This window comes from Mastacembelus armatus, chromosome 15 (assembly GCF_900324485.2).
Source record: "Mastacembelus armatus chromosome 15, fMasArm1.2, whole genome shotgun sequence".
Taxonomy (NCBI): Eukaryota; Metazoa; Chordata; class Actinopteri; order Synbranchiformes; family Mastacembelidae; genus Mastacembelus; species Mastacembelus armatus.
Genome location: NC_046647.1, coordinates 18674278 through 18697268, shown reverse-complemented (window position 1 = coordinate 18697268; position 22991 = coordinate 18674278). Strand labels below are relative to the sequence as shown.

Genomic DNA, 22991 nt, shown 5'->3' with positions numbered 1-22991 from the left:
ACTATGATGGCAGTCCTCAGGGCTCTGACATTAAAACCGGAATACCATCTCCTCCCAAATATAATATCTACTTTCAAAGACAGTACCAGCTTCAAGTATAGTTTTTAACAGAGGGAACAACATGTAAGGCACGAAAAATTATTAACCCAGTCAGGGGCCACCAAAATGAATCTTCTATTGTAGACAGGAGAGATGGTCTTATGTGCAGTGGTGAAGTCAGACAGTATATGCAAGTGTGTGTGTGTGTGTGTGTGTGTGTGTGTGTGTGAGAGAGAGATGAAGCAAGTGGTATTTATGTGGTTAAAATGTTGGTGTGGGTTATGCTGCAGGACCTTCTTCATTCATGTCAATCAAAGTGAAACAATAAGTCGCAAATCACAATACAAATCGTACCACAGACACACAGTGGGTAACTACTAACAACAACAAACTACTTTATCTTTGCTTTAAGTATCATGATGCCAAGTATATTCTTAGACCTGCAGTTTGAATTCATCTTACAAAGGGGCTTATGTACGTAAGGGGTTTTGAGGAAGGCTCCCTCAAGCCGTAACCATCTGCCCTATACATATTGCATTACCTCATCATAGTAGTGGAAGTAAAGGGGGGCAGGAAATCTGACATCACTTTGTGGTTCTGATTGGTTAAAAATAGAGCCACATCTGTGCTGCCTTCATGCTTTCTTAAAATAATCAACCCACTAGGTTGACTGAGAATATATAGTTAAAATACGTTCTACGCTATCCTCAAAATTCATTGATGAAGCACGACAAACATATCCTAAATCCAAAGTGGCAGGTTAATAAAATGTTAAACTGGCCTTCTTTCTCCAATATTATGATTTAGTCACTTTTCTCCCATACACCTGTCTTTGCTCACAGCATAGTTAGGCTTGAAGAACATACAAATCATTGTTTCGCCATGTCAAGGGAAATTTATGGAGTACAGATGCTAACATAAGTGTAGCTATTAATAGACGCCTTATCGGAGCTTGCAGCAGAGGTCACTATGACACCTGTGGTCACCTAAACCTTTGTTGGCTGTTTGATTTGACACAGACAGAAGACCACAAGTTTGTATGGGAAGAAGTGATGGGGTGGCAGATGGCCATTACATCACTAACATGGTTTCAAACAAATAATGCAACACAAAAATGCAAAAAAACAAAAAACGCAACAAGTGTATTGTAAATCCTTTGTTACCTTGCCTGCACTAGAGCCAATAGCTGATACTGGTCATTATGACAGCCACTATCAGACTTACGTGAACAAATCAATGTGCATTTAAACAAAAACTGACTGAATGCATCCTACTGAAACCTGTAACTCATCATACTTTTGCCATACACATATATACACACAGAAAGGCTTTTATGACCTGACGTGAAGGTCAACGTTTGGCTGCAGTGATGGCCAGTCAAAAACTTTTTTCCAAAATCTGTCTAATTCCAAATTAGACTATTGCTATATCAAATACACAAATGAAATCTCGTATTCAGAGTGGATTGCCTTGCTCTTATAAATAGAATCAGTCTTTAATGTAAACCAGTAATAGCAAAGTTAATTCAAATGTTTCATAAATACATATAGAATAAAAAAAAAATGTAACCCTGTTAATGACATTGTGACCCTGATAATGATAACTAATACCAGGCAGATCCAGTCTGAAATGAACAGCTATAATGTCTAAAGACTGAGAGACTGACTCAAGCATCAGACAATAATCAGTGCAGCTCAAACAGTTGGTGTCTCAGAGAGGCATTTGGTGTGCCTAACAGCCAATTCACCATGCAGAACTCATGACAGGACAAAATTTGCCAGGACTTTAAAGAGGGGGAAAAAAAAGAAAAAAAAAATTAAAAGAAACACTGGACCACAGAAGTCACCCTAATGTCTAAAGTTGTGAGTCATGTCCTCGGTTATGATAAATTCAGCAACAGATTCCTTACATGTTCAATACAATGCTGCAAGTTTAGGAACAGTCTAACAAAGATTGCTTGTTAATTCTTCATGTCACCTTTGTTGTACTCATGCTGATGCATATAGTTATACACATAGAAGACCACTGACTACATTTCATAAATGGATCTTTTTTGTATAGCAACTTCTGAAGAGGTTCATACAATTTGAAGTGCCTTGCAGATGACTGACGATGGAAGAATAAGACAAATGTGAACAGTAAAGGCTCATCTTTAATGAACACAAGTGCAGGTCAAAATGACAGTGAAGCGTTAGCTTCAGTGCATGCATCACTTTAACACAGACAAGCACTGTGTTTGGCACTTTTGTTTCAACCCTAAAGTGATTCATTTCATGACTTCCCCTCTTACAAAGGAATGGTCTGCATTATGCAGAGTCATGAGCTTCATGCAACACTATGCCTATTCAATACCACTTTTCCTTCCTTTCCCTTCTCAAGGGTCCATTGAACTGCTCTTGTGAGTCAGAGTTCCTCAGATCTGATCGGGTGTTACCTTGAAGCTTTATGAAAAAAAAAAAAAATCTCGGAAATCATAAGCTTCTGATTCATTTCCACTTCTTTTTGATCTCATCTGTATCTGACTACATAACAATTAAAAGGGATTGTAGCACTATAACAACACCACTTATCTAGAGGTTGAGCCATGGCAACTGGACTCCTAGTCAACCTCTAGATAACTTCACCTGGACGATTGAGAATCTCCACAAAAACATCACTTATCTACTTTATCTCCCCTACCTAATATGCACAGTGGTGCAGAGGACAATATCTATACTTTATGAAATAAGGGCAGGGAACTTAAATCACTAGTAAATCACTTGCTGGGGTACTGCAGAAAGATAGCCAGAACAACATGGTTATCAATAACATCAAGTGCAGCAAAATAAGGCAAACAAGTCCAACCAGCTGTATTTGTATTATGTGGATGTATCCCAGCATTTTAAATATGCTGCTACTCAAATGAATTGTGTTTTTGTGAGATGTGGGTAATAACATCCTTTGAGAATTGGTTCAGGCTAACAAAAAACCTAAAATACAGTAGCTTAATATACCTCTTGGATTAGCTGACAAAGACTTTGCTTTCATGCATAAAACATGAATACTGCAGGAAAGAGACCAGCAACCACACTGAGCATGTCTGGGGCATCCACATGCATACACAGGCTAACACAGCATCAAACAGGAAGGCTTTCACTGTCTTGCTGTAGCTGTACTAGCAGAGACGTTCCTGATTCATTCACTATATCACACTCTTCAAATATTCACCATCTAATCATAACAGATGAAGAATATGGTATTGCCAGTCATTTAAACTTCTAAAGAAAAAAAAAAGCAAAGATTCATATAGACAGTGATTGATGACAGTGAAAAGAGAAACAGATGGGGAAAGGGAAGACAGCAAGAAAGAGTGATGCAGCTTTGATTCCATCACTTCTCACTCCAAGCACGCAGGGAAGTTGCCTCTTCCTCCTCCTCCTCTTCTTAACATCTTTCATTTCCCCCATCCCCCTATCCTGACACTACATTGCTGTATTATTGATTCCAACAGGATTCACAGCCCCTCAGCACTGGCTCCTCTTCCATCCCACAGAGACATTTAGAAAGATGAGCTGTCCGTTAAAAAGAGATTGTCAAACACAACAGAATTTACTCATTCATTATATTTTGTCTCTACACATACTGCGTGCAAAAGTGTACAGGATGGTGCATGTGGATTTATGCGTACGTGAAATGAGCAAGAGATTTCAAGTTAGCTCTGCAGGTCTTTTAAGAACTGATAAATTTCTATAAACATATTGATGTATCTTTCCATCTATCATCTTTCTTACGTTGAGTTATTCTCAGGCATCTTTAATTTAAACCTAGTGAAATGATAGATTTTGACATATTTTAAAGAGAAAGTTATGTTACAGACACAGCTCTGAATCCTACTCTATCGCCTTAAGTTGAATGGACATCTACTGACAAAGACAACATTTTCTTAGGGCTACTGGTTGACAACACACAGACACAGACATGCAGCAGCAAAGTAACACATGACAAGAGCCAGGCTAAGAAAAATAGTGCCTGTACTCTTAAAGAAGCTAAGCATGTGTAGGGTGAGTCTGTTAAAAGTAGCGTCATTGGAAAGGTGACAAGGCTGCTGTTTCTTTCTCACAGTAGCCCTGCTTGTTAAACTAGCCCCATCTAACACACACCTTCCTAAAACTCCTTCCCATCTATCCACCCAAGCACAAGTTCCGTTACCAGCACAGCTTTAACAGGGGACTGATTGTACTGTTACTGTGTGTGTGTGCACAAATCCTGCCTGAACCCTGAAAGCCTGAATTACACCCATTCTGCAGACATAGTGTTACCATAGAAACGAGGAGATGGGTTTATTCTCCCCATGCTAGTAAGTCTGACACACATAGTACAGCACATGTTCATACACACACATACAAGCCCTCTCCTGGGTATGGCACTGTGGACATCTCTCCTGCTGAAAAACTGCAGAGATTATGAACCTGAAAAGGTTATTACCACCAACAATAGGAAGGAGCATGCTTCCCCTTTCTCTCACATCTAACACACAAAGAAACCACTTTAACACCAGATCTCACTACATCCCCATAAACTGAATCAATGCAAAAAGCCTCGTTCCTGCTGTTCAGCACTATATTAGGCACATAAGAACACAAAAGGGGTTAGTGCACTGCAGTTCAAGGAGCAAAGCAACATCCCTCATAAGCTTATTGGATAGATGACCTTCTTATATTCTTTTCCCTACTATTTTAACAGGCAAACAACAATATGAGAGATCGTCTATGTATGAAAATGGGGAACAAGCTAACAAGTATGTTAGCATGAAGGGTTAGGACAACAAAAAATATTTATATAGCTAGAGCATTTTGGATACCTTATAATATAGTGGCAATGTTTTTGTTGAACTACTACTTCATTAGACTTAACCTAAATAAATTAAAAAAAAAAAAAAATCAACAATTGCTTATAATCGCTCTCAACAGTAAACTCCACTGAAATAAAAAGCAGTCAGAAACTACTGTGGCCAGATGGAAGGTTCGTCTCTTACATGAGGAGGAGGAGAGAATGGGTCATTAGTAGCATGCTTCTTTTGTTCTCTGCTGTTATCTATCAGCTAAAGTGCTTTTTACAACAGAGCCCTGGGGCTGAATGAGTGGACAAGCTGATTCTGCTACTTGTCTCAAAGGTGGAGGCAGGTGGGCTGGGGGGAGCGCTCCACCCTCCATCCTAACACCCGCTGTAACGAAACTAGATTGCTTCTGTCGATTGTTCATTCAACTCTAATCTCCTGTTGTAAATTGAATTTAACTTGCTATAAGGTTGAGGTACTAAACTTGTAGAACATCTGTGATAACTGTTTTTGTAAAGTTGGTAGAAAAATGGGGCCACCAGTTTGCATTACAAAAGTGTAATTACAGAAGGAATGTCCTATAAACACCTTCAAACCACTTTCAAGTCAGAATTTTATAATTTTCAACTATAGAGTGCACACCAATCCTTTGCAGTGACAGAAAAGAACCCAGCTTCTAACTTCCCATTAATACATTCACTGTCCTTGTGTCCAGAAATAGCTCCCTTGTAGCATATGAAAAGCTACTGTACATCATAACCACCACAAATTTACATGTAATCTATCTTAGACACCCAAAGTTAGTGCTTGCAGATGTATACAGAAATACAGGAACACACTGTCCTGTCTTATTTTGTTCGGGGCCAATGTTCAGTTCGCACTTGATGGCCATGATTACGTGATGTGATTGGCAAATGGTTCTGTCTGTAAACAGAAACACCACTAAACAAAAAGGTCTTGAGAGCTAAAAAAAAAAAATGTGATGCTTGTGTACAAATATATCTTGGAACAAGTGACCATTTACATTAAGCCAGTAGCAGTAAGTGCCACATTTACCACAATACATCCCTTGTTCAAAGCAACTGGTTGCTTCAGCATCTCAATTTAAAAACACAGGTTTTGAAGAACTACACAATTAAACAACTGGCTAAATCTTATTCATCTCTGTACTGAATTATATTACCTTAACCAATTCCATTGCCCGTGCGCTGCCTGTATTAGTACTTATAAACCTAACCGGTTACAGCATCATCAAGAGGACATTCAGACTAGCTAGCATGCGAGACTGCACGAAAACACAGATGTAGCCTGCAGCTACAGCACATGGCCCAATAAAATGATCTGTGCATGACTGATGCTGAAATGAGTAGCAAGTCAAGAGTCAAAGGGGAATTTCAGACTTATTAAATGTATATAATATCAGCTTACTTGAGGCAAATGCTATAAAACAGGCATATACAATAATTTTGCTGTCGAAAACAAAAACAACCATCTATTAATGTATACTGCCCCTGACTGAGGAGTAGTGTGTGTACTGCGTTTCAACTGCACTCTGACCCAGTAACAGAGCATCCTTGTGAGGCTTTAGGTTATTAAGGGGGAAAAAAGCCTCCTTTGTCAAAAAACCAGGAAACTGTAAAGTAAACAGAATTTCTGATATATTCAGGTGAGAAAGAAGTTTGTTCTTATTGTAATCTGAAGATTCTCAGTCGTCCCAGTGAAGTTATCTGTTGCCATGACTCAACCTCTAGACTCTTATTGTAGTGTGTTAGAAACATTGGTTGTTCAAGCCAGACAAGGAATTAAGACAGCCAAACCCAACCCTAACCCTAATCTTAACCCTCTCAAGTGTTTAGCTCTCATGCATGTTTAGTTTAAAATTCAGCAAAAAGGATAAAGACTTCAATGTGAAATTAAAACATATAAAGAAGGTCTGATATCTTACATGGCCTACTCTTACAGCCTTGCATAACTTTGGGGCCAGGCCTGATCTGCATGAATGATGGCTTCTGTTGCTCTTTAACCAGTCAAAAAAAACTCCCAGCCTTTATGCCACACCCCAAACCAAATCAGTGGCAGAGAGATGAAAAAAAACTGTCATACTTCCAAAAGTAAAGTCTAACACTTTCTTGAGGATGGATTCGAGTATAACATTAGTTTTTACTTATATTCTTTGGCATCACTCATTACCTTAGTCTGACACAGAAAAGGCCTGATTAAACCATGATAAAGAGATTCACTTAACATACTGAAAAAAAGCCAGTAAAAGTACAAAGAATTTAGTTCAGCTAACTGAAGTTTCACATTACACCCACTTTAAGAATGCCAAACCAAGGCCACTAAATTAAAAAGAGGCCCAGCATATATTTGGACTGACCACCAAAGAAATTAAACCTTCAGTGGACTCTGTACAATGTTGTAAAACACACTAACAGGACCTATTACACTACACTGAAGGTAGAAATATCAATATTGATAGCTTGAAAATTTCCTTTCAATCATCATGTCAGCCTCAGTGTAGCATTTAAATGCAAAGCATATAAGCACACACATTTCCATTTCACTCAAAACCCATACAGTCACACACTTCTCTTTATATGCAAGGTCAGCTCAAGAGAGTTTAGATAAAATAAAAACCACTGCTACTGACTTTCTAGTCTACAGCCAATTCACTTTTGCTCAAAGACAATTTCTACACTGTACCCAGGTGGAAAATGACTGCTGAGATTACATGTCAAATAGAAAAAAGGGACATGAAGGGGAAGTGGAAAAGCAGTCTCAGAAAGAGACAGGGGAAGAGAAAGACAAGGGAAAGGTCCTTTGTTTTCTTAGATGGTTCAAGAAGGTTAATGAATTAGCTTTTATTTTCCACCAGAAGATTCTTTGGTGAGTGGGCAAAGGCTCAAATTCAGGAATGGAAACCATTCCTGAATTTGACTTCCATTCCTCTTTCATACTAGTCTAAAGTAATACTGAGCGTTTTCAGAAACAACATATTTATGCACACCAGTGCACTGGCATTTAACCTGGAGTTAGACATTTACTTAATGATATGATTCAAGCTCATGTTGTATTACTTTTGGATGCAGTGAGGGAAAATAGGCTCACCATTTGCTTTAATGACACACACTAATATTCTTACCTAGAGAGGTTTTTAAGTGAGTAATCCATGATTACTGGGAAGTATGAAGACTTTTGTGAGATCAAATGACTGAGTCCCCAAGAGCAACCAGCAACATTTTTTGTACTCACTACAAGTCCTGTTATAAAGTGCAAAGTAGTCCAAATAAACTAAAAACCTGCCAAGTACATTAGCCTAAAACCTGAATGGTTCATCCATATGGCTCTGGAAATGTAAAACTGTTGAGCAACAACTGAGCGACAATTTTCCTTTTCATTAGAATGGGCTCCTTTTTGCTGTATGGGTACATATAGTATAATTCAAAAGTATTTGTATGCTAACACGCTTTCTTCTGTTTTGGTTCCAGCATGCCAGTTTGTGCCGAGTTAGTGACAGGTTTACACTAATTTTGTGTGTATACATAATCATTCCCCATCCTTGATCATAATCTTGCTAGCTGGTTGCACAAACCGCCTTTGTATGATCTTTTCATGTTATTCAGCCAAATACAATCATGGTTGGTGACATGTTTTGTAATGCACGTGTGGGGAACACATATCCAAAATTGTAGTATGTATATAAGCGCTTTTGAGGGCTTGTAGAAAACATGAATTTGTATCATGTCCCTAAAATACTATCACAGCGACAGACATATACAGTAGGACAGCAGAGAACTATAGAGGATTTAAATCTGTAGGTGGCCTCTGTGAGGCAGAGAACCAAGCAGCTGAACAATAGCATGACCGTAAGGTCAACAGAGCAATCCAAGGACAAAGAAGATTAGTGAACCACCATAAACTGAAACAATCGGTTGGTTTCATTGTTGGCTTATAATGTCCTCCTGAAGCTAAAATAACTGAGAATATGGGTTAAATTCCCACCAAAGAACTAATTAAAGAATGAACAGTACCATCATGTCAATCCAACATGTCATTATACCGCCTTACTCAGACAGATAATTCTGTTTGCCACTGGAAGCAGCCTGGTAGAGGCTCATAGCATCAAAGCCTACACAATGGCTTATAGTTTAAAAAATATGACCTAGTGAATTAGTAACAGGATGTTTAGAATTAAAGCTAACTAGTATTCTAGAATTAACCAATTTGTCAATGATGCTTTTCACTTATCAATCTTCAGGGCATTCTACACTATCAAGATTCAGAGACAATATGGAGCATGCTAAAACCTGTAACAGTTTTGCAATTTAATAGTTCTTTATTTGAAGTCCACCATTTACATGAAGAGTAAATGCCTTCACACAGCCTTTGCATTCGCAAGGCCCCTGAGGATATGGGTCACAGGCCTAAGTCTGAAGTGTGGGAAATCAGTGTCTTTGTCAGTGCGACTGCTTGGCCATTAACTCACTGCACTGTTGCAACAGCATGCAGGATCAGTCTCACTTTCTGGTTATCAGAACCACAGCTGGGACACTGTTGCATGTAGTGAATCAGATTCTCTCTGGATTTTTTTCATTTTGCAACGCTCAGAAATTTGACAATTGTCTTAACAGTTACACACAATAAGGAAATGACATAGCATAGTGTGAATACTGTCAAGTCATGTAGCTTTTTATTTATTTCATCCATATACAGTAAACATAGTACATAGCAATGCAAAGCAGTGCTCCTCCAGGAACCATGACGCTACATAAAGACAGTGAAAGATTGCTTAAGAATACACATACCTAATAGCTGACAGTTAACCAAGACATATGCACAGTCCACACAGTACCTTAGACAATGTATAACAGCAGACTGAAAACGTTTTTAAAAAGTGCACAAATTTGACCGCAACTTGCCATTGGGTATTAAAAGAATAGAGTAAGAAGCATGGGGTTCACTTTCTGATATTCTGTTATCAAAGGGGCCCATCCCTCATCTTTTACTCTACACTGACTTTCTCCTACTAGATTAATAGGATATTGTTACATGTATCTGTCTGCTTCACACTTGTCTGACTAAAGCTTCTAGGTCTGTCTTGTAGGCAAAAAAGTAATGTGTCCTGCATTTTGTGGTTTTGGTCTTTTTTGAGCAAGTCTGCAACTAAATGAATCCAATATAGTACTTCACTATTATCATAAATGGTGCACAAACTGATTTTTGAGATAAAAGAGAAAAGTAAATTAAGCAAAAATAAAGAATCAGAGTAGTAAGGACGAGCAGATCTACATCGGTGGTTGTAACGTGTTTAACATTCCTGATGTTTCTGTGTATTTACTGGACCATCTCTCTTATGGATGGGGGTCATGATAACACATTGTATACAGTCAGATATACACATCTGCAAATATATCTATGTTTATGCTGCCAAGTCTCCATGTGGTATGTGTTTGCTTGAACACATTTAGTACTATGTGTTCAAGTGAATACTGTATTGTCTAACTGTATTTTTCCACTGAGGGGTAAATGTTCAAGAATAAGGGAACAGAGGGCCAGAACATACAGCTTTACTTAGCGATTAGGTTCTGCTCAATGAATAATAATTTTATACATATCAGTGTAAAAATATTTTATACATATCAGTGTAAAAATTTCCTCTTTCATAAGATACTGCAAAAATATCATCTAACCTTCTCCTGTACTGTTGGGGTAAATGTCCACCTGAAATCAATCTTACCTGATAGTAAGCTTTAATCTGTTTGATGAGAATAGAAAGGTTCTGGATGCGGAGTGTTGGATCATTGTTGACTTTCTTGTTGGTCCTCTGCACTGTGGCCTTAGGATTTCTATGGAGAAAAAAAATGACATGTTGCTATTAAGTCAGCTGAATCGAGGAGAAGTTATATCTGGTTGTTCTTGAAGATTACAGGCTGAGTATATAGTGTGCCCAAGGGACTTATAAAGGAGCATGCATGACAAATGATGTTATCACAGGTGTCAAAATGTTTTAATGAGCCTCAAACAATCAACACACTCGCATAGTACCACCTCCCCAACCAATGTAATTTGAAACGATATGTATAACTGTGGAAATTACCATTAGAATATCAAACCTCTTTTTAAACCACTTTTCCAGACTGAAACATTATTGCACTAATAACTGGTGCAAATGTATGAGTTTCTTGGCAACTTTTGTGTCTGCGTTTGATTTTTGGAATGCCATCAATAACAATGCAAGTACTAAGCAGACATCCATGTAATTTTTGACTAATTTTTAACTATTTTCTCATGTTTTAGCTGTAAAGTTCACATAGGAGTGCTCCTAATTGCATACTCTGACAACATGAAAATATTAACAAAAAGGTTGTTCAAATGATACTTTTTTCCATACTTAAGTCAATGGTTAAATTCACTGATACCATGCAATACCTGTAGCCAGTCATATCTACTTTTCCCCAAAAAGAAATTAATATTTCCTAGATTCCTCAGATCACATAACAGAGGTGATGTGAAAGAAGCAGCCCCAAGGCCATAGTTTCACCAAGCAGCAGAGAAAGAGTTTCAGGGGACAAATGCGATCATACTTTGACTTGAAATAATAGAATTTGCTGACTTTGAGACAATTTTTTTGGCTTCCATCTCCCATATACTGCATTCTGCCTCAGTGTAATTCTGAATAATTTTTTCCCCCTCACATAAGTCTGACAGGACTTAATTATGTGTCTTTTTTATAGAACAAATGATTTTACTGTATATACAGGCATTCAAGAATTGTAAAAACAATTAGTAATGTCATTTGCTCTGGAGCACTGAGAACAATGTCATCCTTCATCTACCATGCACAAAGAGAAAAATACAGAACTACCTGGCTCATCTCAGATTATTTCCATATGAACAGTGAGCTCAGTGAGAGGCAGGATCAAATTAGCTGTAATGAGGTGAGACGGGAGAAAAAGTATTTCTCCTTACATTCATACGGATTAAATAAAAAGTGATGATTTGTTTTCGACTTCAATTGTTTCATTTAAAAGAACACATTTCAACCTTTCTAGCCATATATTTCTTATTTTTATCAGGCAAGTATTTGCTGAGACACTGGTTGTTTTATTTACGTGTCTGTGAAGCGAGATGACAGAGAGAGAAGAGCGCACCCTGTCTGCTTTCTTTATTTAACAAAAGCACCGCATTTTGTTGTTGTTATGACTGTATACAACTAAAACTAGACCCTTTACAGATTTGAATAATATATTGCTTTTATCTGTACGATCAGAATTGACGGAGTAATTTAAGTTTGTTTCAGCATTATCACGAGAAGCTGCCACAAAATGCACCGGCACGTTCATCAACCCCTGAGGGTTAAAGCATGTACACTGAATCCCATGACCTATATATGAGGGTCACCATGCCCTGAGTGGGGGTGGGGTGGGGTGGTTCTGGCTGACTGTGAATGCATGTATGCATTTAGTGAGAAGTGTGAAGTGTGTCTGCATCTGTGATCTTACACTTGGTTAAATGAAGTACCAATATAGAATTAAGACTTTTTATGTATATATGTAATGTATGTGGCATCTATTTCAAATAAACCAAACCACAGGCACTTACTTCATGCCTAGGAATATAAAGATCTCAATTTCGAATTTTTATGGCGATGTCAAAAACAACTGTCAGATAATTGCTGGAATATTCCTTTAGTATCTTAACCCTAAAACCAAATTTTAATGCAGCACAATAGGCTCTATTTTACACAAAAATAAAGGGCAGAGTTTATGGTTTTAAATAAAAAAATTGTGTCTCTAAACTGGCTGCAGTGTGCATAGGTTAATTAGTCTTTTGATCAGCTGCATCCCTGATACACACAATCATACTAATCAGAAGGATAGAGGGTTCATTTTAATAGTGGTCTAAATGAACAGTCATGTGACATCCCCATCTCCCCCTTCCATACACACAGCCCCTTTCGAGGTCCATAGTAGGGGGTCTATTTAACCCATTAATTAAAAAGCACAGAGGCGGCTGTAATCCTATCAGGGTGAGGAGGGTGGTAGGCTGAATGAAGTGTGTGTGTGTGTCAGAGACAAAAAAAAAAGAAAAAGAGAAGACAGCAAGGGATGGGTGGCCTGTTCAAAACCAGTCAGTCAGAACATGGCAGCTACCACAATAACACTACGGCAACTCCACACACCCTTCGTTTATCTTACTCCATCTCGTATCCCTCCCGTACAAGAACATGAAAGGCCAACCACCACTGTGGATTAGTAGGCGAACAAATAAAGGGACTTAGAATGCAACGGGGGTCAAAAATCCCACTTAATATCTCTCTCTCTGTTCCTGCTGATACAGCAAACTTAAGACTTTCTATAAACAAACTGATTACACAAGCAGAAAGCCAGCCAAATAGCCAGCAAAGCAGACAACTGGTCAGCAAGTCAGCCAGTCAATAAGCCATTCCATCGGTGCTGTCGATGGGCACAGCAGCCTTATGTAGAGCCTGGGGCCAATGGGCTTTCTTTTCTCATCTCCTGGTTTTGATTGGCTGGGTAGGTTAGGGAGTAGTGTTAACCTATATATGACAGGCTAGATTACAGTCAGCATGAGCAGCCAGGCACAGGCCCAGACATTAACACAGAGCAGAGTAAATGCACACACACAAAGAAAATGCGTGCTACATTTGGCCACGTGTTGGGGATAGAGCTTATGAGCTGCAGCAGGGGAGTATGTGTTTGTGCCTGTGTGTGAGAAAGACACACACAGACACACACACTAGAAATCTAGGAGGAACAAGCCCTTATTAGCAGCCACACTAAAGTTAACAGTTTAGGATTATTTTGAGGGTGTTTCTATATTAAAAGATGCTGGCTAACATGAGAAGACATTCACTCAGAAAATCCAATCCATTGTCAAAATGCCAGACCACTTTACCTGCAATACCTGCTCTGCTAGCAGGTACTACAGGTAAAGTGTCAATATTTTGTATTTTGCCACCATGATAACTTACTCCCAAAGGTTACTTTATTCCCTTTTGTCATCTACCAGTTTTTTTTCCATTGAACTACAGAACACAAAGAGAACACATTGGATCTGACCACTGGTATGGGCTTCTCATTACCCTATTTCCTTCTGATGATTTTTCAAGGACTTGTTTCTCAACCTTTTTCCACAGGGCTCTACCAATTTCTGTCTTTGTAGTCTCATAAAATGCTAGACAGTGAATGAGAGCTAAGATCATTTTGAGAGCTGCTACACTGATGTCTGATTCTAAACTTTGATGTGGAAATTTATAGACCCTACAGTCCAGACAGTAGTAGTGGGAGAACCACATAGGCTGACAACTAAGCAACAGGTCTCCCTGCCTCCTTTCTCCAAACCAACTGGAATCCCAACTATGTCTGCTGTAACTAGCCGTAGACAAAAGAAAAAATCCTACAAAGACTTCACCATGGTGCTTAAAGAAAACAGAGGAGAGAAAGAGGGATGGACAATATGAGATGTGAGGCAATGGCAAAACAAGAGATGCAGTAATGAAGAAAGAAAAACAGCAGGAGAAGGGGGAAAAGAGCAAGTGGTACAATAGCAACATGACTAAAAATGAAGCTGACAGTGAAAACAACTAAGGTGTGGAGAAATAAAGCAACAAAGGTATACAAAGCTTAGAAAGGCATTATGGAACCTACTGGTGTTAGTACAGGAATTTCCAGATCAATTAAATGATGGATCTCACAGTCAAGGCCAGCAAAAAGACAATTTCACAAATCACAACTCCTATAAAAAGCTCACTGCTCAGGCTCTGAGCATGTCTCTATGTGTGATGTGTCAAAGAACCAATTTTGACATAAAAGGATGTGATGACATGCATGGTGAGGGCTACAATCTGTGCATATAAACCTACACAATGGATTTAATGCAATGTGTCTTTAAGAGAAAAACAAGCTTTAAAATCTGCACACAGTATTAAAAGATGCACATTCACTGACCCAGAGGTTTACTACTGGCAAGCACCCTCATCCATGATATCTAAAGAAAAAGATTTGCAGATTAAAAACCTGGAATGTGATAATTACCTTCACATTATTTTTACTCTCATCCCATTATGTGCAGGCAGAAAGACTTGCGGACATACGGGGATCTGCCTCAACAGAAACATTAACCTGTAGAACATGCATAACAGCATTCCTTTCTTAATGCATGTTTGTTTCCCTCTCTCAACTTGTACTTTCTGCACCCAAATTAACAAACACTTTTGACTAATTTTCAGGATTGAAGTTGGGTTATGCTGTACAAATAAGTGTCACAACGACTATTCAGGAAAATCAAGTAGGTCATATTCTTTTTTTAATTTTCTTTTTATAACTGCAAGTGTCCATCTTTCTCACTCACATAATTCCTTCCTGACAGCCCATAAAGGACAGACTGGCCTGCTTGACTGAATAGGCCAACGAGCCAGCACAGGTCACCAGAACTGGCATGAAAGCAAAGAATTCAAGTGGACAGTTGTCACTGTGACAAAAAATTAATTGGCTCCCTATTGCTGAGCGGGAAAACTAATTGGTTTGACAGCACTGAGGAGGCTATCTAATTGGCTAGATAATGTCAGTCACAAGAGGGTGGAGGGGAGGGAACATGGTGCCATCTGGGTGTCAGCAAACGTTAGATAATCCTGGGGTTTCTCGTATTCTCGGTCTATGCTCTCCCATGCTGACCTGATGACAACTGCTGCCAGCCTGTCTACCATATCCCTGCTTAATGCCAGACAGACATTCACCCAGCAACACTACAGCTTATGATACAACTGACATCGCCAGCAGAAATAGTAAAGTTTTTAAGTTTAAAGTTATTAAGTTCACACGAATAAATTATGTTTCAAAAGCAATTATACTAAAGTGTTTATATCTTGGGAGTTTATTATCCTATCTGGAAAACAAGTGTTTTACTTGTCTGGAGAGAACATTTTGTTTAACTACACAGTCATCAGTGTTAAATGCCATTTTTTCAGCAGCTTCTGGCCTAAGGCTAACAAAAGCAAAGCTTTTTTAACACAACAAAATCAATCACGAGCTGTGCAATTCCAACTGACACACACAACACAATACTTGAGGGTGTTTGTGGGAGGTCCAGAATTGGAACAAACAATCCCTCTTAATTAACACCTGCAGTTCTGCAAAGAAGTTGGAAACTCACCTGTGGTTTCTGAGCTGCTTTTAATGAAAGTAACAGTAAGCAAATGTTGAAGCATTTCTAAACACCACTGTAATTTTTCCATTCACTATACAGCTATAAATAAGAAACCTCAGGTTATATACCCTCAACTTCATTTCTGTTTAGGTCTTTAATGTGTGCTATCATCCAAAACAGCAATCAATGGCTGCAAAGTTGAGATGCATGAGTGGTAACAGGAATTTTAGCTTATGATACAGCCTATTTTAGTTAGCTGTGCCTACTGGAGGTGAACACATGCGGTAAAATGGGAGAGGCAGACAAAGAGCAGTATCACTGTCATAACATCCGACCAATACTGTAGGCCATCTGTGTGGGAGGGTGGCTGGGCAAGACAGCTACAAACAGCTGCCTTAGTCCAAAACCAAATGCACAGAGGAAGAAAAAAAAAAAAACACCCAGACACACATACTCCCACACAGCCACAGAATCCCTCTAGAAAAACACACACAAGCATAAAAACCCAGCTTGCTGTGACCAGCAACCCCTGACATCCTGTCAGACTATTACTAAGCTAGTCAGAAACAGTTCAGTTAGCCTTAGTGCTGCCTCTTCTCTACAGGAGCACTCAGCTAACTGCTACTCATTCTGTTCTCTGCTGACAGAAACCTTATTGGGTACCTGGTCTTGAATGTCTCTTTTGCATGTCACCCTCTTGTTCTTACCCTACATATCGTCCCTGTCGTGTGTAACTAAATGTTTTAACCATTTTGGCAAATCATTTTCTGTTTCACTCATTCCTCATTCCCTTCCCCCTCACATCCTTCCGGCTGCTTACGACTATACAATATCCCATAAGGGAAAATGTTATAAAAATACTTCAGTCTTGTTCACTGTTTTAAAGAGGCTGTGTGTGGAAGAGAAAAGACATACAGAATCCACAATGGCATCCAGAAACACTTTGAAGGGTTCCTGTGAGGGAAATGAAACAGCCAATAGGAAGAGCAAAAACAAGCATGGCAGAGTGTGTTGGGAAGAGGTATTTGAAACCTGAAAGTAGGCAGCTTAGCAGAGGGACATAGCCAAGAACCAAGAGGTCAAGGACACTGGACAACAGCAAGTGGGAGGAAGAGGATGCCACCCAGAGACAGATAATCAGCTCCATATGCAACACAGCTTCAGCTTAATCTATCTAATTTAACTTACATTCAATATATATATATATATATATATATATATATATATTTATATATAAATAATACATAAAGAGATATCTGATGAAATTACAATATAACAACTTGGACTTGGAGAAAGCCAGTTGCCTCTTATCCATACAATTCTACCAAAATAACCTACTGATATAAGATGCTGAAGCAAAGTGACATAGGATTTTCCCATCAGTCATTATCTGTTGAGAATAAAAATCATTTCCACCAAGAACAGGACTAGTTGACAGCTTCAAGCATAGGCAAGCTGGGGGGTAAATGCTGACACTGTAGAGTGTAGAGGAAAATATGAAAAACAAAGAAATGGAAAACTGTCTTTTGTCATGCTGTATATGTTTGTATATGTTTGACATCTAATTTATCAGGTTCCTCCAGCAGCACCCTCTCTCACCTCTAGAGTTACAAAAGCATCTACTTCTCTTTTAACAGCATCTACTTCTCTTTTAAAAGAATAAAAACAAACAGCTGTGTGCCTGCACTGGCCTGGGGTATTGCTGTGTAATCTGCATCCAGATCCTGCACTGCTACCAGTGTTTCTCTGCTTAAGGCTATGATTTCCAGTTTAATCTACAGCACAGCAGGAAAAGTGAGCTCTGCAGCTTCCAGAGGCGGGTGCATCTCAGTCAGTTGCAGATGACAGTGTTTAGGTGACTGAAGGAGAAAAAAAAAAAAAAAAAAAAAAAAAAAAAAGAGCACAATTTGTGGAGCTGCTTGCTGCCTCCTTGCACCACAGATGCTTACAGACAATCTGCACAGCTCCAAGGGATCCCAACAATAACTGTCCGCAAAGATTTCTGACAGTGTGACCCGTCATTGCCCCCAATACAAGGTCCCTTTGTGTGTAGCCTACATTCACTTGAGCAGACAATTTAAGCACTGGGCAGAGGTTTGAGTTCTTGAAGAATTGCTTAATTTGCTCATGGAGGGGATGACCTCACAAAAGGCTCCAGGGTGAGTATCATTTTAGACCACCTCCACACCTCTGTGCACTGAATATTAAGCAAACAAGCTCAATATATTCATATATATCCCTATCTAACTGTTAGGACTACTGCTTTGGAGGAATATAGACAACATATATTAACATGCTGAGTTTGAGGACCCTCATTTGACCAGTTCTACAAGGAACAGATGGATTTTGTGTGGTAATTACTTACATGTCTAGCATGATCTCGTTCAGATAAATCCCATCCACTAATTCGATATATTCCGATAATTTAGTGCCATCGGTCACTGACGGCTGCCCCACTGTCTTAACCTGGTAAATTGGACAATGCAAATAGGTGGTAAGATAATCAATACACATTAAAATGCCTCCACAGGACAGAGGTGTTTAATTAGTGAGCTTTAGACACATTTGAATAGTTAATTAGGGAGCTTACCCAGCAGACCAGAGGTGTCAGCATAAACTGCTCCAGCAAAGGGGTGAAAACCTTGCTTTCCATATTTTCCAGGGCAACTGGCGCCGTTTGCTTTAGCAAATATGGAAAAAAAATGTTGACTCCTGGGGAGAAATATTTGTTTGTTTAGACTCCACTCATGTAGTTGATTCAATTAAATCGACGCTCATTTTGGCGAAAGGCCACTGAAAGAGCTCTGGGGTTTCTTAGAGGAAAAAAAAAACGTTAATCCACAATCTTCTCGACACGACCCAGCTGTTTCAGATGCCAGCGACGGGGCTTGGCTACTTCACTGGAAGGAAAAGCAGTCACATTTTTTGTGTGAAATCCCGAGCTAATTTAGCTCCTTTGGGTTCAGCTAGCTGTCTACAAACGCGGGCAAAGACAGACTATGTGAGACCTGTGCCAGGTATGAATTTAAGCTAGCGGAAAAATGACCGTTAATAGCAAACGGCTGCTCACAGAGAGGAACTAACGTTAGTTAAAGGGAAATATTCCTCCTGAACGGCTAAATAAATAAAATATCCAGTGCGAAAAAACTGCAGAGATTTAACGTCCTGGTTTTCAAGTTGACGATTTACTCTTGTAATTTACTGCAAAGTCATTTCTGCCCAGCTCTTGTCCTTCCCCGTCTGGCTTGGTTCAAATGCGGCATACTACTGAACAGCGGCAGCGGAGAGGATGACTGGAGGACACTTAGTACCACCCCCTCTGTCTCTCCTGTGCATCTCCCTCCGCCTCTTGGACTCAAAGGAAAAATAGGGCATTGATCAAAGCATCCCTTTCTATTTAGATTTGAAGATCTTGAAATATCAGAACTTGGTCTTTATAAACATTTGGTCACCTGATGTAATTAAATTTTTTGAAGACGGGTGCTGTAAAATAAGTGGGAATAACTCAGTTGCAACTCTAGTGTAATAATTTATGGGTTATGACATACTAAATATTGTTTGCTTATTTTTTTATTCCAAGTAGAAATACTTGGGCTCCATGTCCTTTTGTCTGCATTTACAGCATTCAGTAAAGGAAGTAGGCTACTGACACCTGGTGGGTAATGCACAAATGATTGGCCTGAGTTTTATCCAAATATAAAGAAAATATTTATAAACAGTCCATTAGTATTACTATTAATTAGTATTAGTATTCACCCCAAAATGACTGGATGATTTGTAATCATGACAAGACAAAGTTATACAGGATGAAAAATAGGCACATTAAGAAATGTTCAATGATTAAAACAATTGACTGTATTAAATATATTTAACTTAACTCAGAACCTGTAGACTAATAATCCCTTGCTATGATGGAGGCTTGCTGTGCTATGTGTTATGTGCTATGTACTGACAACAAATTTGAAGCAAAAAAAATGCACAATGAACTTAATTTTCTTATTTTTTTTTTAGCTTTATCACCTGCAAAATAATGAATCACTCTCCATACTGAAGACACCTAATCAGCAGCTGATTAATTACTCTGTCCATATCAAAAGACAGCAGAGGCCATGTGGCCAAATAGCCAATTAAAGCACAACCACTGATTTGGGACCTGAGTCACCTCTCAGGAACCCAGTTAGGATGAATGGATTATTGTATGTTCCCTTGAAACTTTTAATAAGAACATTTCAGCAACCACAGCTATCTTGGACAAGCAGAGAATCTCATTTGCATTTAGAGTAACGGTCACTGTTAGAGCTTCAGCTTGAGGCAATATGAGATACTGACTGGACCTGTTCTGTCTTGTTTTCTGTAAAACGTGTTTGACTAGGATGTAGTGAGTGTACATCCCTGATGTTACAACCAGAAACTACCAAGCTATCAAAAAGTGTGTTTCATTTTCTCTGTTTTATGCATCTGCTGCCCTTATGCATCTTTAGACATTAATTCAATTATATCAGGTTCTGCTTCTAACAGATGGGTTGTGTTTAGGATACAGCAGAATTCTTATTAGCGTTATTACCTTTAATACTTTGTTTTATCTCTTCAAATCAAGTGTATCTATTCAGTTTCTATGTAGAAGTTAATCTTATCTTAATGATGTAAAACAGGGATTTGCATCAGTATAAAATCCTATCTAATATAACAATTTCTATCAACTTTATAGGAAACTATTAAAGGGTAATGTAGATAATGAAAACCTCTCATGTCTTGAGTAGTGCCTTCTGCTCACACAGCAGTCTGAGCACAGTTATGTTCTGCTCAATTACTGTGGGGGATTAGATAGATATTTTGTATAGCTCAGTGTATTTGTGGTTTGTGTGTATATGTTAGCATTTGTTTGCTTTGGTGTGGACTTCATTGACCTTGAACTAAACAGTATGCTCCTGCCTGTTACATCTAAATCTATTATTTAGGATGCTTTTAAAAACCTTTGCCACAAGGCAAAGTCCACCTCCACCAAATGACTCAGTGATTGTACTGACTCACAGCAGCATTCCTCAGACATACACTCAGCTATGAAGGCAGCCAAAACTTAGTGGAAACCCACCAACAACATCTTTTAGCTCAACTCTATAGAATTAAGATAAACGAGATTGTTTCATAGTTGGTATTATCTAGTCCAGGGGAGGAAATCCATTAACCACAAGTCAAAGCTACTCTGAAATCCACAACAGAAAAAATAAATTCTGAATTGTGTGGCCTTGCAACTCCTGCCTCAGATAAAGTCACCACAAACATTTTAATTTGTGGTAGGGTGATGCTGGGCAGAACTGTACTGAAAAGTGTTCACTCTGTCTAATGTACTGAATGCCCTTAATGTGGCTAATGTCACAGGTAGGTGGACAATGTTGTTACATTTTTTTGTTGATGAAGATAGTTCAGGTTACTTCCTCATACAAAAGGACATGAGTCAAAATCAGACAATATTTTGTGTACAAGTATATATTTAAGCACAAATCTAAACAAATTCTCTTAAGGTGCCAAATATGACATTACATCCTGTGGGGACAGTGAATGTTGTAAGAATATTTCATGATAAAATATCTGGATGTGACCAAAGGTTTTAATGATAAATTTAATGGTAGTCTAATCTGGTCAGTAGTTTTCGCAACACTGTATCTTGTTTTACACCAAACTCACATTATGGTTCTCTTACAAGAATTGTCAAACATTTCTGTCTCGACGATGCAGGTCACTAGGACCATCTTCTGTCTCTGTTCGTCTCTATTCTGTAGAGCTTCTATGGCAAACACTGATTTTATTTTTATATTATAGGTTTGCTTGGGTCTGTTTTATTGTTCTGTTGCTTAATCCAGATTATTCTATCCATTATGAGCCACAGCACAGTCTGAGATTCTCAACATGAGACTCTTTGGATTCAAGGCTTGACCAAAAAGTAATCAGCGCTTTCCAGTCCAGGTCTCAAGGCTTTAAATCACTGTATTTGCCCTCTGTCTAAGAGGCTTTTTAGCTCATTGCTGCAGGGAGTCAATATTTAGAAATGCAAAGGGTCAGGGTTTTAATTAAACAAATTTTAGTCACTTGATATTTTTCATGAAATTCATCCCTGAAAATGTTTTTTATTTTTAAAACATAGAATTGTACAGGCTGTACACATTGGTGTCTGCTGTACCATGTAGTAAATTAAAGTGGCTTGATTATAACCATTGTGCCTTTTGCATGCCATTAAACATCAGCCTAAAATGTAGACACCCAGTAAATAAATATTGTTTATATGAATTATGTTATATTTTCTCCTAAAATTTTATTAAGAACTGAGTAATATGGTTTTGAGGGCAGCACGGTGGTTAGCACTGTTACCTCACAGCAAGAAGTTTCCTGAAACCCAACAGGGGCCTTTCTGTGTGGAGTTTGCATGTTCTCCCCCGTACTTTGGTTTCCTCCCACAGTCCAAACACATGTATGTCAGGTTGATTGGTGATTCTAAAATTGCCCATAGGAGTAAGTGTGAGCATGTATGGTTGTTCATCTATATGTGGTCCTGTGATATACTAGTGATCGAGCTGGGATACGCTCCAGCAGATCCCCGTGACCCTATATAGGGATAAGCAGGTATAAATAATGGATGGATGGATGGATAATCTGGTTTGATTGATTGGCAGTGAATCAGAATTTCTTTACTGACATGTATCTACTATCTACCTATCATCATATTCAGACAGTCAACACACACATCCAGTTGTTTTTTTAAATTTGCATCCAAACAACAGGCTGATCCTCTGAAGTTAATTTATTGAGTTTTATATTAACAAGGCTGATCTGCCTTTGAGCTGTATGTGTATGGAGGGCTGATAGTCCTTAGGTATAGTATTTTCTGGCAATATAATATGTGATATACTGTAACAGGAACATAATGACTCTTAGTACTGAACAGCTCTTCCACCATTGTGTACTTGCATTT

The 22991-nt window shown here is 38.6% G+C and overlaps 1 protein-coding gene across 4 annotated transcripts in view; it reads right to left on the bottom strand.

Annotated features, from left to right (window-relative positions):
• ccdc88ab (coiled-coil domain containing 88Ab) overlaps window positions 1-19277 on the bottom strand; it is a 59390-nt gene extending 40113 nt beyond the window's left edge. For 3 of the 4 annotated variants that reach the window (XM_026308865.1, XM_026308862.2, XM_026308864.2), the window contains exons 1-3: window positions 18615-18677; window positions 18390-18490; window positions 10593-10701 (exon numbers count right to left, since the gene is read on the bottom strand). In XM_026308865.1, the coding sequence (XP_026164650.1) occupies window positions 10593-10701; window positions 18390-18490; window positions 18615-18677 (273 nt within the window). Of the gene's footprint in view, window positions 1-10592; window positions 10702-18389; window positions 18491-18614 lie in introns of all 4 variants that reach the window. The other variant, XM_026308861.2, reaches the window with a different exon arrangement.
• Window positions 19278-22991: the final 3714 nt, after the last annotated feature.